This window comes from Rana temporaria, chromosome 1, assembly GCF_905171775.1.
Source record: "Rana temporaria chromosome 1, aRanTem1.1, whole genome shotgun sequence".
Taxonomy (NCBI): Eukaryota; Metazoa; Chordata; class Amphibia; order Anura; family Ranidae; genus Rana; species Rana temporaria.
In genome coordinates this window covers 356,149,697-356,168,812 of record NC_053489.1, presented here as the reverse complement: position 1 = coordinate 356,168,812, position 19,116 = coordinate 356,149,697, and the positions used below count along the sequence as shown (strand labels likewise).

The 19,116-nt window shown below is 40.9% G+C and overlaps 1 protein-coding gene across 4 annotated transcripts in view; it reads left to right on the top strand.

Moving 5' to 3' along the window:
* Positions 1 to 19,116, top strand: part of KCNN1 (potassium calcium-activated channel subfamily N member 1) — a 237,724-nt gene that overhangs the window by 167,987 nt on the left and 50,621 nt on the right. For all 4 annotated transcript variants that reach the window (XM_040321348.1, XM_040321355.1, XM_040321353.1 and 1 more), the window contains exons 5-6: positions 8,829 to 8,970; positions 9,172 to 9,282. In XM_040321348.1, coding sequence (XP_040177282.1) covers positions 8,829 to 8,970; positions 9,172 to 9,282 — 253 coding nt within the window. The remainder of the gene's footprint in view (positions 1 to 8,828; positions 8,971 to 9,171; positions 9,283 to 19,116) is intronic.

Here is a 19,116-nt window from a genome sequence, read left to right as displayed (position 1 = left end):
CGAACGTACGAACGTCCGTCGCTTTTTTTTACGTCGTTTCCGTATGGCTTTTTCCGGCGTATAGTTAAAGCTGCTATATGGTGGCGTACTCAATGTTAAGTATGGCCGTCGTTCCCGCGTCTAATTTTGAAAATTTTACGCTGTTTGCGTAAGTCGTTCGTGAATGGGGCTTTCACGATCAAAACAATGACGTCCTTGCGACGTCATTTGGAGCAATGCACCCTGGGAGTTTTTACGGACGGCGCATGCGCAGTTCGTTCGGCGCGGGGACGCGCTTCATTTAAATGAAACGCGCCCCCTACCCGCCCAATTTGAATTCCGCCGCGAGAGATACACTATGCCGCTGTAACTTACGGCGCAAATTTGTTGAGGATTCAAACCAACTCAAAGTGAGTTACAGCGGCGTAGCGTATTTGACATCTGCTCCGGGCGCAGCGTATGTATGTGGATCTGCCCCATAATGTTTGGGGGTTCTGAGTAATTTTCTAGCAAAAAAAATGATGATTTGTACACGTAGGAGAGGAGTGCCAGAATTGGCCCGGTATGGAAGTGGTTTAGGAATTTTTAAATGGACACATACTGTTTCCGCATGAATTGGTGTTTTTCTTCCTGCAGTTCAGCTTTCATTGAGGAATAAACTAACTGATGTCATTTCTTTGTTCCTCTATTTTTGTTTTTAAAGGATAAAGTAGTTAAAATAATTAAGCAGCATGGTAGTAAAAAGATTAGCAGAAACTGTCTGCAGTATTATTCTGCAATATTCAAACTGATGTAACAGTAAAAGCACCAACTGAATATGACACTACCTTGAGGGGTCTAAATCTTCTGTTAAAGTGGGCTTAGCCTTTCACAAGGCTAATCCACTATTTGAGAAACACTGCCCATGTATGATACCATACATAAACCAGAAATCATTTTTCATTGTTCTGATTTTCTAAACTGATAACATCTGATTCCTTGGTATAAATTCCTAAGTATGATTGCTCTTCATGATATAATGGTGTATTTGCCCCTAGATATGCTCAAAACTATACCATAACCTGTAAGACACATTTCACATCAAGTTACCAATCCAGCACTCCCCATCCATTTACAGCAATACTGATATTGTTATCAATGAACACAGAGCTTCCTCTGATTGATTGAGGTGGAGATTGTGACGTTATATGCCCACTTCTCCACCTTAGCTAATCCGAGCACCCCTCATGTTCACTGGCAAAAGTACAAGGCTTACTGTGAATGGTAGAGAAGCACTAAGCCTGACTCAATTTTGTTCCACCAGCAGAATAGATAGTCTCTGTATTGCTGCCATAACATAGCACTGTATACTGTATGTAACGGATGCTACATACAGTTTATACAGAACTGACCGTAGCCACATCAATTATGAAAGAAAATAGTTTGCTTGGGCTAGAATATCACAAGCAAACCATTTAAGTGAAAGTAAACCTGGAGTGTGGCATAAATGTGTGAATACAAAACCACTAAAATTATTAAACAAAATTCTGAGTTTCAAAGTCAGAATTCTGAGATTAGAAAATTAGAATTCAGAGTTTTAAAGTCAGAATTCTGAGATTAAATGTCAGAATTCAGATTTTTTACCTCAGAATTCTGTGTTTCCAAGTCGGATTACTGAGAATAAGAGTCAGAATGCTGAGCTTGATTGGGCCCGGTGTTTAGTTCATCTATATTTTTGCACACACACTGAATGCAGAAAGATAGCATTGCTGTTTTTTAACAATAGAAGAACTTTTCATTTGCTTATAAAATAAATTCTGTAATTTGTGTGCATATTCTATGAGACAGGCCTATGAGGAATTTAGAGACCAATGATTAATAGGAGCTGTATACTGTTTAAGCTATGTTCCTTGGGGCAACACAGGATATAATAGTATTTAGTTTATTTTTCCTAATTTTTTTGTGTTGTAGTATTGTGTACTTTAAACTTTGTGTCTACTGTGCTGATATGGTGTATGAATGGACCAGACATTTGCCATGCAGACCCCGAGATGGGATATATTCAACTGAAAGAATTACAAAAAGAAAAATAAACAACTGCAGCAACCTCTAAAATGCTTCCTTTTTCCTCCCTATGACCCTTTACCTTCCTCTATCCCTCCTTCCACTTTCACTGCTTGATTTTCATGACAGCAGTTAGATACTATCTTCATTTGAATTCATTTATGACATAACAAAAAGGTTTGGGGTTCTTTCATTTCCAGCATGTACTGCATTTTTGCTCCAATGTTCATCTAAGCATGTTTACCCCTTAGCAATGGGAAGAAATATGGTATCTCAGAGAATAAAGGCAACAAAGAAGGTAGAGACGGGGCTTATTTATAAAGCAGTGAGTGTGACATTCACCAAAAATTCACTGCAGGTCAATCACCCTGGTGCATGTGTTTAAGTTACAGTGATTGATTTACCTGCAATGAATGTTTGGTAAAGGTCACATTCACTACTTTATCAATATGCCTCTAAGGATTTTGTATTTATGTAATTGTGATATTTTAACATACGATATTGCATAGAATTCTAAGCATGAATTCCTTTCTGAAGCACTCAAACAGTATTATTCTTTTGACCATTGGTGTCTGTGTATCAAGGCAATATTATGTTAAAAGTGGTTAAGCCTGCATATTGCAGGTCTTACACAGGAACACAATCTTTCCTTCTTATGAAGTATAAGAAGTATCCTTATGTTGTCACCTAAATCGACTAAACCTTACAGTGACTTTGTTGCAGCAAAAAGGTCAATCCCGTAGTTACTTAAAATGTTGAACAAACTTAAATAGAGAAAAAAACTTTGAACATTGGGACATATTTAATAATGTCATATAATTATCTTATTTCAGCCCAAACTAACCAATCAAAGTATAGCTTTTACCGGTTTAGAATAATGAAACTAAAGTTTTTGTTCAAGGTTACTGCATACCACTTTTTTTTGTTTGGTGTTGTCACAGGAATCCATTGTGTACTGATATGAATGACCACATTTAAAAATAATGCTCTTTACAAAATGCTACCAAAGCCTTTCCTACTGCCAAAAACCCTGATCCACTTTACCAAAAGTTCCAAATTTCTAACATTCCAAAGCGCAACTGTGCCTAGACTGTGATCATTAATGTACCGTGTTTCCCCGAAAATAAGACGTACTCCTAAAATAAGCCGAAGCAGGATTTCCAAGCATTTCCGAAATATAAGCCATACCCCCGAAAATAAGACGTAGTGATGGGCGTGACTATGCGTAGCGGTAAACAAGACGTGATAGGCGTATGTACCGTAGTGTACTGGTGCGGAGCTGTAAAGAAGTCGTGCAGCCCTTCTTATCTGCTCCATCGTGACAGCTGCTACGGTATCTCTAGGTGACCGGAGAGGTGTCGGCAGCCCCATCAATAAGGTCGGCTCCCCGTCAGGTCCCGCTGAAAGTGAAAGTAAAAAGTCTCCTCAGTGAAGTGACCAAGTGAGGAGCAGGACGCTCTGTCCTCAGATGATGAAGTAAAGCTGCTCCCCAGAACTGACCAGCAACAGTCTCTCACCCCACACAAACACCAGGGTATCCCCTGGTAAAAGGGGGAAAAGCTTCAGCAGACTACTGAGCCCAAAGAGATCACCCCAGCTCCACTGTGCTCCACATCAGAAGAAGTAAAGCTGCTCCCCAGCACTGACCAGCAACAGTCTCTCACGCCACACAAACACCAGGGGATAGGGGGAAAAGCTTCAATAAAATAAGACATCCCCTGAAAATAAGCCATAGTGTGTTTTCTTGAGGAAAAATAAATATAAGACGGTGTCTTATTTTCGGGGAAACACGGTATATACAGTACCTATTCTTACAAGCAGTAAAAGTACTTTAAAACAAATCATCAATGAGCTCTTGAGCTGCAGATACTGTGGGGCAATTCATATGGAATCTTTTAATGTCATTATTCTGGGCACAAGTTCACTTTAGTAATCAGTAAAGTCCACACCGTTTTTACTTTAAAAAAAAGAATAATAGAAACAATGATGTAATAAAATATACCCAAACCTCACTCAAAAACAGAGAGATCACGTGTGTGCAGGGCGGTGTGGAAAAATACAGACATACTACAGATTCCCTCACAGTGATTCTCCACACCTACCGCCTACGTTATAGTCTGATCGGGAACATAGATCTATGCGCCCTTGCAGAGATTAGTGTTTTTCTAAAAACCATCACCATCCGCACAACCCTAAAGAGCCCCTAAAGTGTAAATCCAAGAACAGTAATGTCGTATACTGCAGCTCACCAATTTTTAGATGTTGTGTCTGTATTAATTTTCTTTTTTCAAGTTAGGTACATGAAAATACAGAAAAATACTGGTTAAAAACTAAAATCTCAAACAATGTTATAAGCTTTCCAAGTTATCTTCTGTGAAGTACACAGCTCTTCCTCCTTATATAATAGAGATGAGGGGAGAAGGGTTTGTAGTCCAAATCAAGAGAGCAGCCTATGGTGACAAAACTGCTTGCTCCATTGATACAGTACAGTGAGTGGGATGTCACCCTATGGCAGAAAATGTATTACCTGCAGGATCACAGATAAAATTGCAAAGCTGCTGCATGTCAGTTTTGAGAACAGAGATCAGATTAGAATGCTTTGTTAAAATTATTTCTTAATAAAAAGTTTAAACATATCTACTACTGTATGTAAATTTGTTGAGGCAACTTAGAATAGCCATTCTCATAATGCATTTTTGTCAAAACTTTACCCAATAAGATATCTAGGAGTTGTTAGTTAAGTTCAGCTTGACATGGACATCTGTAATCTTGAAGACATTTCTAAACGTATCCAAGACACTTCAATACTTTTATGAAGCTTTTAGAATATAGTACTATAATAGAAATCTCTAATCAGTATCTTAAAGGCCATTCAAGACAGGGTAATGATTTGTGTACATGGGCATTTGTCTGCTTCTGAATTGCTTTACGTCTTTGTACTAGTCACTGTAAAAGCTAAAACAGCTTTAAGCATTTCAGAGGTAACTTGAAGCAGCCCAGAAACAACCAAAAAACAACCCAAAGCAACTCCTAAACTACTCATAAGTACCACAGAAGTAAGTTGTAATTATCTGTAATCAGGATAAAGCTATGCAAACATAGAAGCATTCTGAATTTGACTTGCTTCTGAACACAGGCACTTATGCCTGGTTCACACCTATGCATTTTTTAGTGCATTTCCAGGTTTGCAGAATCAGGCTCGGTTCACACTGGAACCGGCTGCAGATTGCACAGCAACGCTGTGCGTCCCCATTCTCCTGTTCAGGAAAGACTCAGGGCCGAATCTTTGCCTGAATTCGGCCCTGAAACTGAGCTAAGGATGCACAGCGTTTCTTCCATAGAGAGACGGTAGTTCATTCCCCGACTTGTTCATTCCCCGACTTAGTTGGGGTAGGCGGTACACTTTGCTGGGGGTGGGTCAGCCACGCCCTGTGACCTTTGACCTCTGGGAACCCACCTTCTGACCTTTGACCTTTGGGGGAGGTCCCTGTTCCAATTCCTGAGTCCTAGCCATATTCTTCAATGGGAAACCCTAACCCTGACCCTAACCCCCTAACCCTAACCCCATAACATTCTCCTGCAATGCGACTTGGATGCGGTGAAACTCGCATCCAATTTGCATAGGTGTAAACCTAACCTCACACTACAGTCCATTTAACATGGTTTCCTATGGAACACTTTCTGTAGAGCAAAATGCAAAAAAGCACAAAAAATGCATAGGTCTAAATCAGGCCTTAATCAGGCTCACAAACAAAGTACATTTTGTAGTGCTTAACTAAAATGCATAAGATTTTCTAAATATTTTCATAAGCTTCATTGTAAATAATTTTAAATACGATTATCAAACAGTGTACTTTAAAAAAAAAAATATTTCCAAATAACATTGTAATAAAAATGGCCTGTCATCAATCTGCCTCTCTTTGCCTTGATAAGCAGACTATATCAGTCTTGCAGCTGGTATGAAACAAAACCAATGGACTAACAAATGTAAGAATAGTGGGAATTAAAATCAATACATCAGAGGTTGACATTTTTTATATGTTTTTGTTTCCAACTGGAAATGGCACTTGACCCCATATCACCTGAATCCATGGGATGAGGGAACTTTTGCAAGTCATGAAGTTCCCGGATGGTTTCAGCATGCAGTATAGCCTACCATCCATGTGCTTAAGCATGACCCTTACATGCCACATGTCTGCGGCATGCATGTGAGGGCTTTGATGAAATTTTCTTTGCCCACTTCGCTCATGACTCATGTCAGAGAACTTAGTAGGAAAAGCTCATTTTAAAAGCATGCAATGAGCATGGTCATGTTTAAAGTATAACTCCATCTTTCTAACGAACGATACAGTAAATCAGGGCAGTGAAATGATAAACTCTGTAAATAGTAGTTATTATTTAGGCAAGAAAAACTCTGAACATTCTTAGCTTGGGATAGTGGACCTCTGGAACAAAATATGCAATGATTATTATTTACATTAGTTATTTTGCTGCTCTGTTTTGGCTACACAGTAAACAAAGATGGAGTTACTCTTTAAAGGCTCAGTCCTAAAATACAATTATTTATTTAGGTCATGCAGCACCTCTGTGCCAGAAAGATGTGCTCCACAGTGTCCATTTTCTAAGACAACTTTTCCCTACTAGGACCAAAGTGTTCTAATAATAATGCTGATAATGGGGTTAAATCTTTCAGCAACTTCACAAGACATACAACATATTTTAGAGCAGACAAGATGCTGCAGAAATCACTGCAACTTTTAAATTAAATGTATTGAAAAGTTTTTGGTGGTGTTCATTAAATATCTGGTACTTTTACTGAGAGCAGCCAATCAGTTGTGTAGACTCTGCTGTAAAACAGACCTAAAAAATAAAAAACTGTGAAAGGGTAGTAAGGCAGATTTGAAGTGTCTACAAAAAACTTGCCTGTGAGATAAAAAAAAGTCCTATGGCATGCTGTGTCTGTGTCCAGTGACCTGAAACAGAAATGTTTTATTATTTGATCGCTACCCCTGCACTGCATTCTGCACTCTGCTCAAGCAGTGTCCCAATAAATCACTTTTGGGGCTCTGGACTTACCTGGAACCAAAATACCTTGGAACCTGCTGTTTCCACTAATAACTATATTCTCACAAGTTTGGACACCCCGATTCTGCCTTCCTGTTTTTTCAGAAGTAGAAATAAACATATATAGAGTGCCAACGCATACAATTATTCAACATGACAAAAGGAAATAATATAATTATATTGTACAATTCATCTGACAGATTCTATTTAAAGTGCCGACACACATTCATAGAAAATATACTGTATGATTACAGTCGCTTGTGGAGGCCACAAGCAATACCCGAAGCTGCAGAGGAAAAATATCTAGAGTAGTAGATGCAGTTAGAGGATTTCCTCATGGTCATTCACTATACTTTTGGTTTTATAGCCACCTAAACAGTACAGATATTTATTGGAAACTGTGTAGATCAGGGGTCTCCAAACTGTGGCACAGGGGCCAGATGTGGCCCTTTGCCTGCTTTTAGCTGCCCTGGGGGCAATATTTAATCCTCTGACACCATTGATGGAGCATAATTACCCCACACTGACACCAAGGAAGGGGCACAATTACTCCCAATGACACTAACAATGGGGGACAGTTCCTTCCAGTGACACCAACGATGGGGCATTATTGTTCCCACCCAATGACAAGACATGATGAAGCACTGTTTACTCCCACTGATGTCAAGACATTTTCTACTTCCGATGTCCACAGTCCAGCCCCCCTAAAGCCTGAAGGACAGTACATTGGCCCTTTGTTTAGAACGTTTGGAGACATTATTCTCCTCCAACTACTCTAGATGTTTATGTTTCACCAGCATCCCTCCAAAAGTTTATGTTTCGCCAGTATCCCTATAACTCAGTGGTCTCCAAACTGTGGCCTTTAGCTTGTCTTTATCAGGCCCTTGGAACACTATTCCTCCCACTGATACAGGGCACTATTCCTTCTAAACAAACAATTGGGCATTTTTCCTGTTTTACTGATACCAACAATAGGGCACTATTCCTCCACTGACCCCAGAAATGAGGCACTATTCGTCACACCGACACCAATGATGGGGCAGTATTCCTTGCTCTGATACCAACAGTGGTGCACTATTGCTGCCAATAATACCAATGATGGGGCACCATTTCTTCCCCTAATACCAACAATGGGGTAATATTCCTTTCACTAATACTAATGATGGGGCATTCTTTACTCCAATTAACACCAGGGCCTTTTTCTACTCCCACTGGCCACAGTTCAGCCCCATCAAAGTCTGAAGAACAGTAAACTGGCCCTTTGTTCAGAAAGTTTGGAGACCCCTGGGGTAGATTAATAATATTAACAGGCCAAACTCAGAAGACACTCTTGGTAGTAATTTGCTTTCATTAAATTGAGCGTAATTTAATTTCTTAGCAAAGGTTTTAAAGATTTCTGCATCCTTAAGTTTAATAAAAAATAATGTTTTGATTAATATTCAACTCTTTCTGGCCAATAAAATAATTAAACAAAATTTAATATATGCAATATTAGTTCACTTGGGTCCTAGAGAAAGAAATGTATTTGAACAAGCAGTACTGCAGGACTGAGCTTTAAACGCTTCAGGTGTCAGAGTTTTGGCACATTATCTTTGACATCAAATGAGGTTGGGGAAATCCAGCCTATACTACATTCAATTGAAAATGCTGCATGACAGGCGTTTTAGAATATATAAAAAAAAAATAAACCTCCCCTGCTAGACTAACTTATTCTGCTATTCCTCTCTTTACTCTCCCGGCAGGTACCATGACAAACAGGAGGTGACCAGTAACTTCCTGGGTGCCATGTGGCTGATTTCTATAACGTTCCTGTCAATTGGTTATGGAGACATGGTGCCTAACACATATTGTGGAAAGGGAGTCTGTCTGCTAACTGGAATCATGGTAAGACAATAAGCAGTTGAGCTGCGTTCACATCATTCATTCCCCATTGTCTTTCTGCTTCTCTCTGTTGTCCCTTCCTTTCATTCATCCTTCTAGTACCCTAGATCCAACCCCAAAATTCTTGTCTAATTTCTATCTCAATTTATGTTTTTTTTTCTTCTTATTCCATGTTTGCAGTGAGTATTTCCTTTCCTTCCACAGGGTGCAGGCTGCACAGCTCTGGTTGTTGCCGTTGTTGCAAGAAAGTTGGAACTCACCAAAGCTGAGAAACACGTACACAACTTTATGATGGACACACAACTTTCAAAGCGGGTACTTAGCAGCTGGGCGACTGGGAATGGGGTGGCTTGTGGTGGGCAATGTACATTTGGATGGTTGAAAAGCACTGTCTACAGCTAAGCTGGTAACATACAGTAGCTCTATTGTGATTTTGGGAAAAAACCCTTTTGGGGACAAAACACTTAGGGGTCTATTAATTGAATTAATAATTTTCACAGAATGTGGTTTGAATCTGATTTAAACAGTTTGTAAAGCTATGTGAATCTTGGATAAAAACATACATAGACCCCTAGTATTTATGGTTCCATATACCTCCTCATACATGTATAGAAGAATGAGGAAAAATAGTAGTCATGTGTAAGCCACCTCCTACTCCTCATAATACATAACTGTCAGTGGGGAGCAGCAAAGATATTGCATGGTTCTTTTTGACTCCTGTCCTCAGACCATTCTTTTTAAAATAAATCTTCCATAAGATTATGTTTATTTAACATATTGTATGCATGGTATTTACCTGTAAAAACCTCCCTTGGATAGACATCCAAAAGCCCAGAGACTGCTGGTATATACCACTATATTGAATGTGATGTCAGCAGCCCCAGCATACTCAGAGCTATCAATCAAGTGGCACCCTATAGGTATTCCCCTTTGCTCCTGCAGCAGCTACCTAAAAGTTTATATAGGTAGGTTAACCACTTGAGATCCGCGCTATGGTCTAAAGACGTCCACAGCGCGGCTCTCAAGTGCCGGGTGGACGTCCAAGGACGTCCTGCTGTTGTTGTTCCCTGTGCGCGCCGCTGGGGGCGCGCAGCGGGGAAACAACGTGCCCGGCGCATCGCTCGGGAGCCGATGCGAGTGCCTGGCGGCCGCGATGTCCGCCAGACACTCGCGATCGTCGGTAACACAGCAGGACGTGGAGCTCCACGTGCTGTGAGGGAGAGAGGAGACCGATCTGTGTCCCTTTACATAGGGACACGGCATCGGTCACCTCCCCCAGTCAGTCCCCTCCCCCCACATAGTAAGAACACAATGAGGGAATACATTTAACCCCTTCCTCACCCCCTAGTGTTAACCCCTTCCCTGCCAGCCACATTTATACAGTAATTAGTGCATTTTTATAGCACTGATCGCTGTATAAATGTGAATGGTCCCAAAATTGTGTCAAAAGTGTCCGATACGTCCGCCGCAATATCGCAGCCCTGACAAAAAAAAACGCAAATCGCGGCCATTACAAGTAAAAAATAAATAAATAAAAAAACATAAATCTATCCCCCATTTTGTAGGCGCTATAACTTTTGCGCAAACCAGTCGCTTATTGCGATTTTTTTTTTTTTTTTACAAAAATACGTCGAAAAATACGTATCGGCCTTAACTGAGAAAAAAGAAAAAGTAAAAAAAAAAAAATGGGATATTTATTATAGCAACAAGTAAAACATATATATATATTTTTTTAAATTGTCGCTCTTTTTTTGTTTATAGCGCAAAAAATAAAAACCGCAGAGGTGATCAAATACCACCAAAAGAAAGCTCTATTTGTGGGAAAAAAAATACGTAAATTTTGTTTGGGAGCCACGTCGCACGACCGCGCAAATGTCAGTTAAAGCGACGCAGTGCCGGAAGCTGAAATTTCACCTGGGCACGAAGGGGGTTTATGTGCCCAGTAAGCAAGTGGTTAAAGGGGTTGTAAAGGTTTTTTTTTTTTTTCTAAATAGGTTCCTTTAAGCTAGTGCATTGTTGGTTCACTTACCTTTTCCTTCCATTTACCTTCTAGATGTTTTTTTTTTCTTTGTCTGAATTTTTTCACTTCCTGTTCCTCCTCAGTAAGCTGTTCTGGCTGACTAACCCCCAGCCAGAACAGCTGGGATAATGGGGGCAAGCTTACTGAGGAGAAACAGGAAGTGAGAAATTCAGACAAAGAAAAAAAACTTTTAGAAGGGAAATCAAAGGAAAAAGTAGGTGAACCAACAATGCACTAGCCTAAAGGAACCTATTTAGAAAATAAAAAACGAACCTTTACAACCCCTTTAACCTCCCTGGCAGTAATCCCGAGTCTGGCTCGGGGGTGAAATTTCAGTACCATTAGCGGTATCCCCGAGCCAGACTTGGGATCACATCGCAGTCTCCAGGCAGTTTACTTACCTTGTCCCCTGGATCCTGCGATGCCTCCTCGCTCGATTCACACAGTGCCCAAGTGCCGTCGAGCTCCATTCCCTGCGACGTTACGACGTACGGGGGGGGGGAGATCGGCGCCAAATTCAAAAAAATAAAAACACAGTACACATACAGTATACTGTAATCTTATAGATTACAGTACTGTTTAAAATATTTACACACCCCTTTGTCCCTAGTGGTCTGCCCAGTGTCCTGCATGCACTTTTATATTATATATACTGTTCTTTCAGCCTGGAAACTGTAGATTGTCCATAGCAACCAAAAAGTGTCCCTGTATGTCAAAAGTGGTTTTAGAGCAGCTAGAAAACAGCGATAATAAATTAGAATCACTTGCAGAATTGAGCGATAGCGATTTGTGGGGAAATTCGTCATCAAACACTGAAAGTAATGACAGCGACAATTCTGCAACTGAGCAAATTTTTGTGTTTTTGATTTGATTACATTATTGAATAATTTTATTATTATTATTTGTTATAATTATTTATAGTTATTTATTATATTATAATTAATGATTTCGTGTTCCAAACGTTATCATACCCGGGATGTCTACTAGACTCTTGGTTGGAAATATTTAAGTGAGTTATTTCTAAGAATTACAGGCCTACAATATAAAACGCCAAATTTCCATCCAAAACAATTGTACCACTTTCAGCATCAAAAACCTGACATAATCATACCGCCAGTGAGGTTAAAGGAGAGGTTAAAGGGGTTGTAAAGGTAATTTCTTTCCCCCTAAATAACTTCCTTTACCTTAGTGCAGTCCTCCTTCACTTACCTCATCCTTCAATTTTGCTTTTAAATGTCCTTATTTCTTCTGAGAAATCCTCACTTCCTGTTCTTCTGTCTGTAACTACACACAGTAATGCAAGGCTTTCTCCCTGATGTGGAGAAAGCCTCTTGAGGGGGAAGGGGGCGAGCAGGAGTGTCAGGACGCCCACTAACACACAGCTCCTTTCTCTTTCTACAACATAGAGAGCGTCCTAAATCTCCTGTAGTCCAAGGGAGGGGGCGAGCATGACACTCCACACCAGGGAGAAAGCCTTGCATTACTGTGTGGAGTTACAGACAGAAGAACAGGAAGTGAGGATTTCTTAGAAAAAATAAGGACATTTAAATGCAAAATGGAAGGATGAGGTAAGTGAAGGAGGACTGCACTAAGGTAAAGGAAGCTATTTAGGGGAAACAAATTTACCTTTACAACCCCTTTAAGGAGCAGGGCCAGTACAGGGAGTAACTAGGCACTTCAAGAAGAGGAAATGGCTATGACATTCAAGAAAGCCCTGCTAAGGAATTGACTTTTCAGCAGTAATCAAAATTTCAAAGATCAAAGGTACATCGCAAAAAAATATAAATAAGTATGGAAAACATTAAAGCGGGGGTTCACCCTATAAAATAATTTTTTTTTTTTTTTTTTCTTCTAGCCTAAAATTCGGCATTGTAGCGCGAGCTACAGTATGCCGGTCTTAATTTTTTTATCGCCGTACTCACAGCGTAATCGTACATCGTAGATTCCGTCTGCCCACGGGGAATGGGCGTTCCAATCCAGACGGAAGGTGATTGACGGCCGGCTCTGGCGCGTCACGCTTCTCCGGAAATAGCCGAAATAGGCTTGGCTCTTCACGGTGCCTGCGCATAGTCTGTGCGCAGGCGCCGTGAAGAGCCAAAACCTACTCCGGCTGTCTTCGGGGAGCGTGACGCGCCAGAGCCGGCCGTCAATCACCCTCCCTCTTGAAAGGAACGCCCATTCCCCGCGGCAGACGGAATCTACGATGTACGATTACGCTGTGAGTACGGCGATAAAAAAATTAAGACCGGCATACTGTAGCTCGCGCTACAATGCCGAATTGTATGCTACAATGTTGTTCTGCAGGGTGAACCACCGCTTTAAGTAAGCATTACTTGATTTTTGTGCTTTTACCTGAAATTTTAAGTTGGTGAAAGGGTCACATTAATTTTGACCTGTCATGACAGAATGTGGGGGCTGCCATTGTTGACCCTCTTCTGAAAATGCTAGTTACTTGGCTGCTATAACAATATTCTTTGAATCACTAACATTGAACATGTATGCAGATATGGATAATTAGATTGAGACCTTTATCTGCATTTCCATGCATAGTAAAACAGTGGCAGTCTTTGTGTTGCTGTGACAACAGGTTTTCTTTAAGGATGGTCAAACTCTGAGACCTCGTACACTCGACCGAGGAACTCGTCGTAAATGAAACATCGTTTTTACTCAACGAGTTCCTTGTTAGGCTTGTCGAGAATCTTGACAAGCTTTCTTTGCGTACACACTGTCAAGACAAAATCTCGTCGTTCTCAAACGCGGTGATGTACAACACGTACAACGGCACTATAAAGGGGAAGTTCGATTCCACTGGCGCCACCCTAGGGGCTGCTTTTGCTAATCTCATGTTACTGCGTGTTAAAGCGGTGGTTCACCCTCAGTGACACGATTTTACCATCGAGACAGGCATTGTAGCGCGAGCTACAGTATGCCTGTCCCGATTTTTTTACCCCCGTACTCACTGTGTACTCGTACATTATAGATTTCGGCTGGGCGTGCCTATGGAGAGGGAGGATGATTGACGGCCGGCCCTGGCACGTCACTCTCCCCGAAGACAGCCGGAGTAGGTCTCGGCTCTTCACGGCGCCTGCGCACAGGCTATGCGCAGGCGCCGTGAAGAGCCAAGCCTATTTCGGCTATTTCCGGAGAAGCGTGACGCGCCAGAGCCGGCCGTCAATCATCCTCCGTCTCCATAGGCACGCCCATTCCCCGAGGGGAGTCGGTATCTTCGATGTACGAGTACACGTTGAGTACGGGGATAAAAAAATCGGGACAGGCATACTGTAGCTCGCGCTACAATGCCTGATTTTATGGTAGAAGAAATGTTTTTATTTTTTTGGGGATTATAGGGTGAACCCCCGCTTTAAGTAAAAGTTTGGTGAGAGACGATTCACGCTTTTCAGTCTGTTACAGCGTGACAAATGTCCTATCTCCATTACAAACGCTGCTTTTACCGAAGGTGCGCTCCCGTCTCATACTTTATTCTGAGCATGCGCGGGTTTCTAAGCATACACACAAATGTGTTTCTCGTCGTAAACCAGCCCGACGAGAAACACGACGAGGAAATTGAGACTCCCAACGAGGAAAAAGAGAACTTGTTCTCTTTTTTTCTCGTCGAGTTCCACGACAGTTTTCTCGATGAAAAACATACACACGACCGTTTTCCTCTGCAAAAAAGCTCTGCCACCAAGTTTCTTGATGGATTCTGTCGAGGAAAACGGTTGTGTGTACAAGGCCTCACAGCAAACTAATCTGTATGTCTGGAATCATCTAGTCAAGAAACTTTTCCAGCTTTCCAAGTTGCAATAATGTTGTTATTAGGTTATATTTAGGAAAATAATGCGTGCTACTATTAGAACCTACACACTTTGTTTAGACCGGTGTTTTCCTTTGAGGGATGAGTTTTAGCCAATTTTATTTATTTTTGTATGTTTTCTATTATTTAAATTATATTTACAAAATCTTTATTTTACCAAAGTAGCAGTAAGAAAGCCTAGTGCTGGCTGCATATTTGTTGGCAGCCTTTATATGACTGAATAATGCAGAAAAGTCCATCTCATCTAAAATAAGTGGAGTCGTACAAGTATGTGTAAAAAAAATCTATGTATTTCACATCAGAAAAAAATGTGAACTCCTAGAAGTAAGCTAATCTGCTTGGTAAACACCACCTGCATGCTGCAAGTGAAAAAAATAATATTTGGGTAGTCATTACCTGTGAAGGAGTTACTGGAATTTTGTGGGCTCTTCAACCTTCTTAATGGTGACCCGCTCTATCAATAGACAGAGCTTCAATCTTCTTTTGACAACTTTTGCTTGATTATCTTTGGAAATGAGGATAAGGGCTACAGGATGCACAAAAAAAGGCGGTGGCAAAGATCCTTCAGCACAGCAGACTTCTCCAAGAATTCTTTGGGCCTAAATTAGCATCTATCTTTCAGTTTCTTAAGCCTCTCCCACAGGCCAAATGAGACTCTGTAGCACGAGACGGGCAGCTACCTTTTACTTTCTTACACCTCTGCCACAGGCCAGCTTAGATTCTTAGGCTCAGGTTCAGGCCCCTATGAGAACAAAGTCCTTTTTCTTCTGGCTTCCTTCCCTGGGCAAAAGCCTGGGTTGCAAGAGATGTCTCACAGCTAAATCCTCTCCGGGCAAGGGTCTGAAAGGAAAAAAAAACTCTAGAAAATCACTCCATGCTGTAGTTGTCTAGCAATGGGCACTGCACAAACCAAACAGTCATAAATCAAGAAGTACCTGTACAACATTTAAATTGCATTTGACATGCAGAACACAATCCATGTTGTGCTTAACCTCCCTGGCGGTATGATTCTTTCAGATTTTAAGTGCTGAAAGCGGTACAAAATATGGCGTTTTATATTGTAGGCCTGTAATTCTTGGGAATAACTCACTTAAATTTGTCCAAACAAGAGTCTAGTAGACATTCCGGGTACGATAAAGTTTGAAACACAAAATCATAAATTATAATATAATAAATAACTATAAATAATTATAACAAATAATAATATAATAATAATAATAAAAATTATTACTTTCAGTGTTTGATGATGAATTTCCCCACAAATCACTATAGCTCAATTCTGCAAGTGATTCTAATTTATTATCGCTGTTTTCTAGCTGGTCTAAAACCACTTTTGACATAAAGGGACACTTTTTGGTTGCTATGGACAATCTCCAGTTTCCAGGCAGAAAGAACAGTATTTATAATATAAAAGTGCATGCAGGACACTGGACAGACCACTAGGGACAAAGGGGGTGTGTATTTATTTTATACAGTACTGTAATCTGTAACATTACAGTATACTGTATGTGTACTGTGTTTTTATTTTTTTGAATTTGGCGCCAATCTCCGCCCCCATGCGTCGTAACGTTGCAGGGAACGGAGCTCGACGGCACACTGTGTGACTCAAGCAAGGAGACAGCTCGATCACACAGCGGGGAGACATCACAGGATCCAGGGGACAAGGTAAGTAAACTCTGCCTGCAATGCAATCCCGAGTCTGGCGGGGATACCGCTTATGGTACTTGATTTCCACCCCAAGCCAGGGAGGTTAAAGGATTCATGAGTTTATGTTGAGTATGCAATAGGATAATTAAATTTCTATTAAATGTAAGCTCTTGTATGTTTTGGAAACCTCTCTTGTGTTATATGAAAGTTATAGTGTAATTTAGAGGATTTAGGGTAGAGCAGCCTTTCTCAAACTTTTCAACACGGAGGAACCCTTAAAATAACTTTCCGGTGTCAGGGAACTCCTGCTAAAAATGACTATATTTACAACTCATGATACATTAGTATGATAGTCTGTGGGAAAAATGTTCCTTACACTTGTGGTCATTGGGCAGAATTACACCCTTCAAGATAGCTAAAAAGAGCAATGGCGTCTAAGGGAACTTCTGTCTGAGAGGGAGAAATTACTAACTGCTCAAGGATCCCCTAGCAACCTCTGCATGAGCCCTGAGTAAAATGCCTTTTTTAATGCTATAGGTCAGTGATGGCGAACCTTGGCACCCCAGAAGTTTTGGAACTACATTTCCCATGATGCTCATCTACACTACAGAGTGCATAAGCACCATGGGAAATGTCGTTCCAAAAACCTCTGGGGTGCCAAGGTTCGCCATCGCTGCTATAGGTGTTTCTACTTCAGAAAATTGACTCACTTCCTTTTCCAGTCATATTGGTAACCAGGACAGGGCGTAAGGGGACATTTTTTGAGTGGAGACATGGACAGCAATAAAAGCCTGGTAGATGCTCTGAATCTTCTCTACTCTGTCCATAACTGATCTTCGGCTACATTTACACTTTAGTGAAGCCCTGACCTGCTGTTCATACAAGTGTCCCCTCAGATTGAATTTCAAAAGAGTTTAACAGGTGGTGAAGAGCCGATATGTCTCTTCCTTGCCGCCACTTGTAACCCCCTAAATGCATTACATCTTGTTTTGGGATGGTTGCAAAGGGGCCCCATTCACTTAAATTGGTCTTATTTGGTGGGCAGTAGAGCCCGCCAAACATGACACAGGGTTAAATTCCTGCCACATCCACAAAGCTGTGTGGCCAGTTGGCTCAGCAGTGCGTTTTTACTGTCCCCCAACTGCAAATGTAAATTAAACCTTACTTGCTGGATCACCAGATGAAAATATAGAACAAAGAAAAGAAAATGAATGCAGCCACCATATGTAAGAACTTGTAACCTGCAATCTATAAAATGTTTGCTTTTGGGTTTACAGTAATATCACTATAAGTTCTATCCTGTTTTGCCCGAAACTTACTCCAATTTGCACTAAACTGGTCAAAGCATGTCCTATTATAACCCTAACCACTTGGTTATGCCATAAAGCAAACCTCGGCCATATGAACCTAGGGAGCACATAAGGAACCACTGAGTATCATTTCTTCACCTGTAGTGTTGAGTTGTAGATTGAGGCCCTTTAACAGTTTCAGTGGTAAATCCGTTTTATTTTATGACCATTTTCTTTCCATATATTTACGTAGTAAAGGTTTCAAGGCTTGTTTGTATTTTGCTGCTATTAGACATGTGCACAGAAATATATATATTTTTTTTGTTCTGTTTCAGATCGTTCCGTAGGTTTGTTTCCGTTCGTTTTTCGTAAGACGCCCGTTTTCCTGTTCGTTCCCGTTCGTTTTTCGTACAAGATTTTTTCGTATTCCGATCGTTTCGTATTTTCGTTACCGTTTTATTTTCGTACATGCGGGATGGTTTGTTATTCTGTTTAATTCATGTTCGTTACTTGTTAGACAATAATTTTCGTGAATTTTCGTCAATGATTTGCATTCTGTGTTTTGGATTCCTTTTTCTGTTCGTGTTTTCGGTCGTGTGTTCGTGTGACATCTATGACAATTTGTTGTGGATGTCATGTGGGCATGCGACTGAAGATACGAACAGAAAAAGGATTTTCGTCATTTTGTACTTTCGTAAATATATCGCGGGATTCGCAGCACTTTTAACACGCGGCTCATCCATATTAACGATTGTTAAGCCCCATACACTTGGTCAGACTTTTTTAACAACAAACATAAAAACGATCGTTTTCCGTTCGTTCTCAGAAAATTTGTTCGTTTTTAAACTCCATCAGAAAACCATTTTGGGTTCAAAAGTCTGGCCAACTGATCTCCCTTCAGATGAAAATCCACAGAAAAGTTTATTTGGCTTTACTGTACTACTCAGCACAAAAGAGAAGCTGCTTTACTAACTACACTCACTGCCCATTCAAAAAAACGAAAATTACATCTGTGGTAAGGGATTTGCATTCTGTGTTTTGAGTCCTTTTTCTTTTGGTGTTTTCGGTCGTGTGACATCTGTGGCAAAAGATTTGCATTCTCAGTGGCTCGCAAAAGTGGAAGAGATTAGGCGCATGGAGGACTTGGTCCTCACAGCGCACAACAGGCAGGAAACCTTTAAAAACACCTGGCAGCTCTGGGATATTTTTAGATACTCGGCTGAGGGCCAGGCATTGAGAGAGCCCTCAACGGACGTGTGAACATATGCCTGTGGGCGGATGCCCTCCAGTCCCTGACCGGCTCTGTGCTTGCGCGGAGCGCTACATGTGAGACTCCCCCCCCCCCCTCCCTACGGAGGGGCGGGCGACTAGAGGAATTA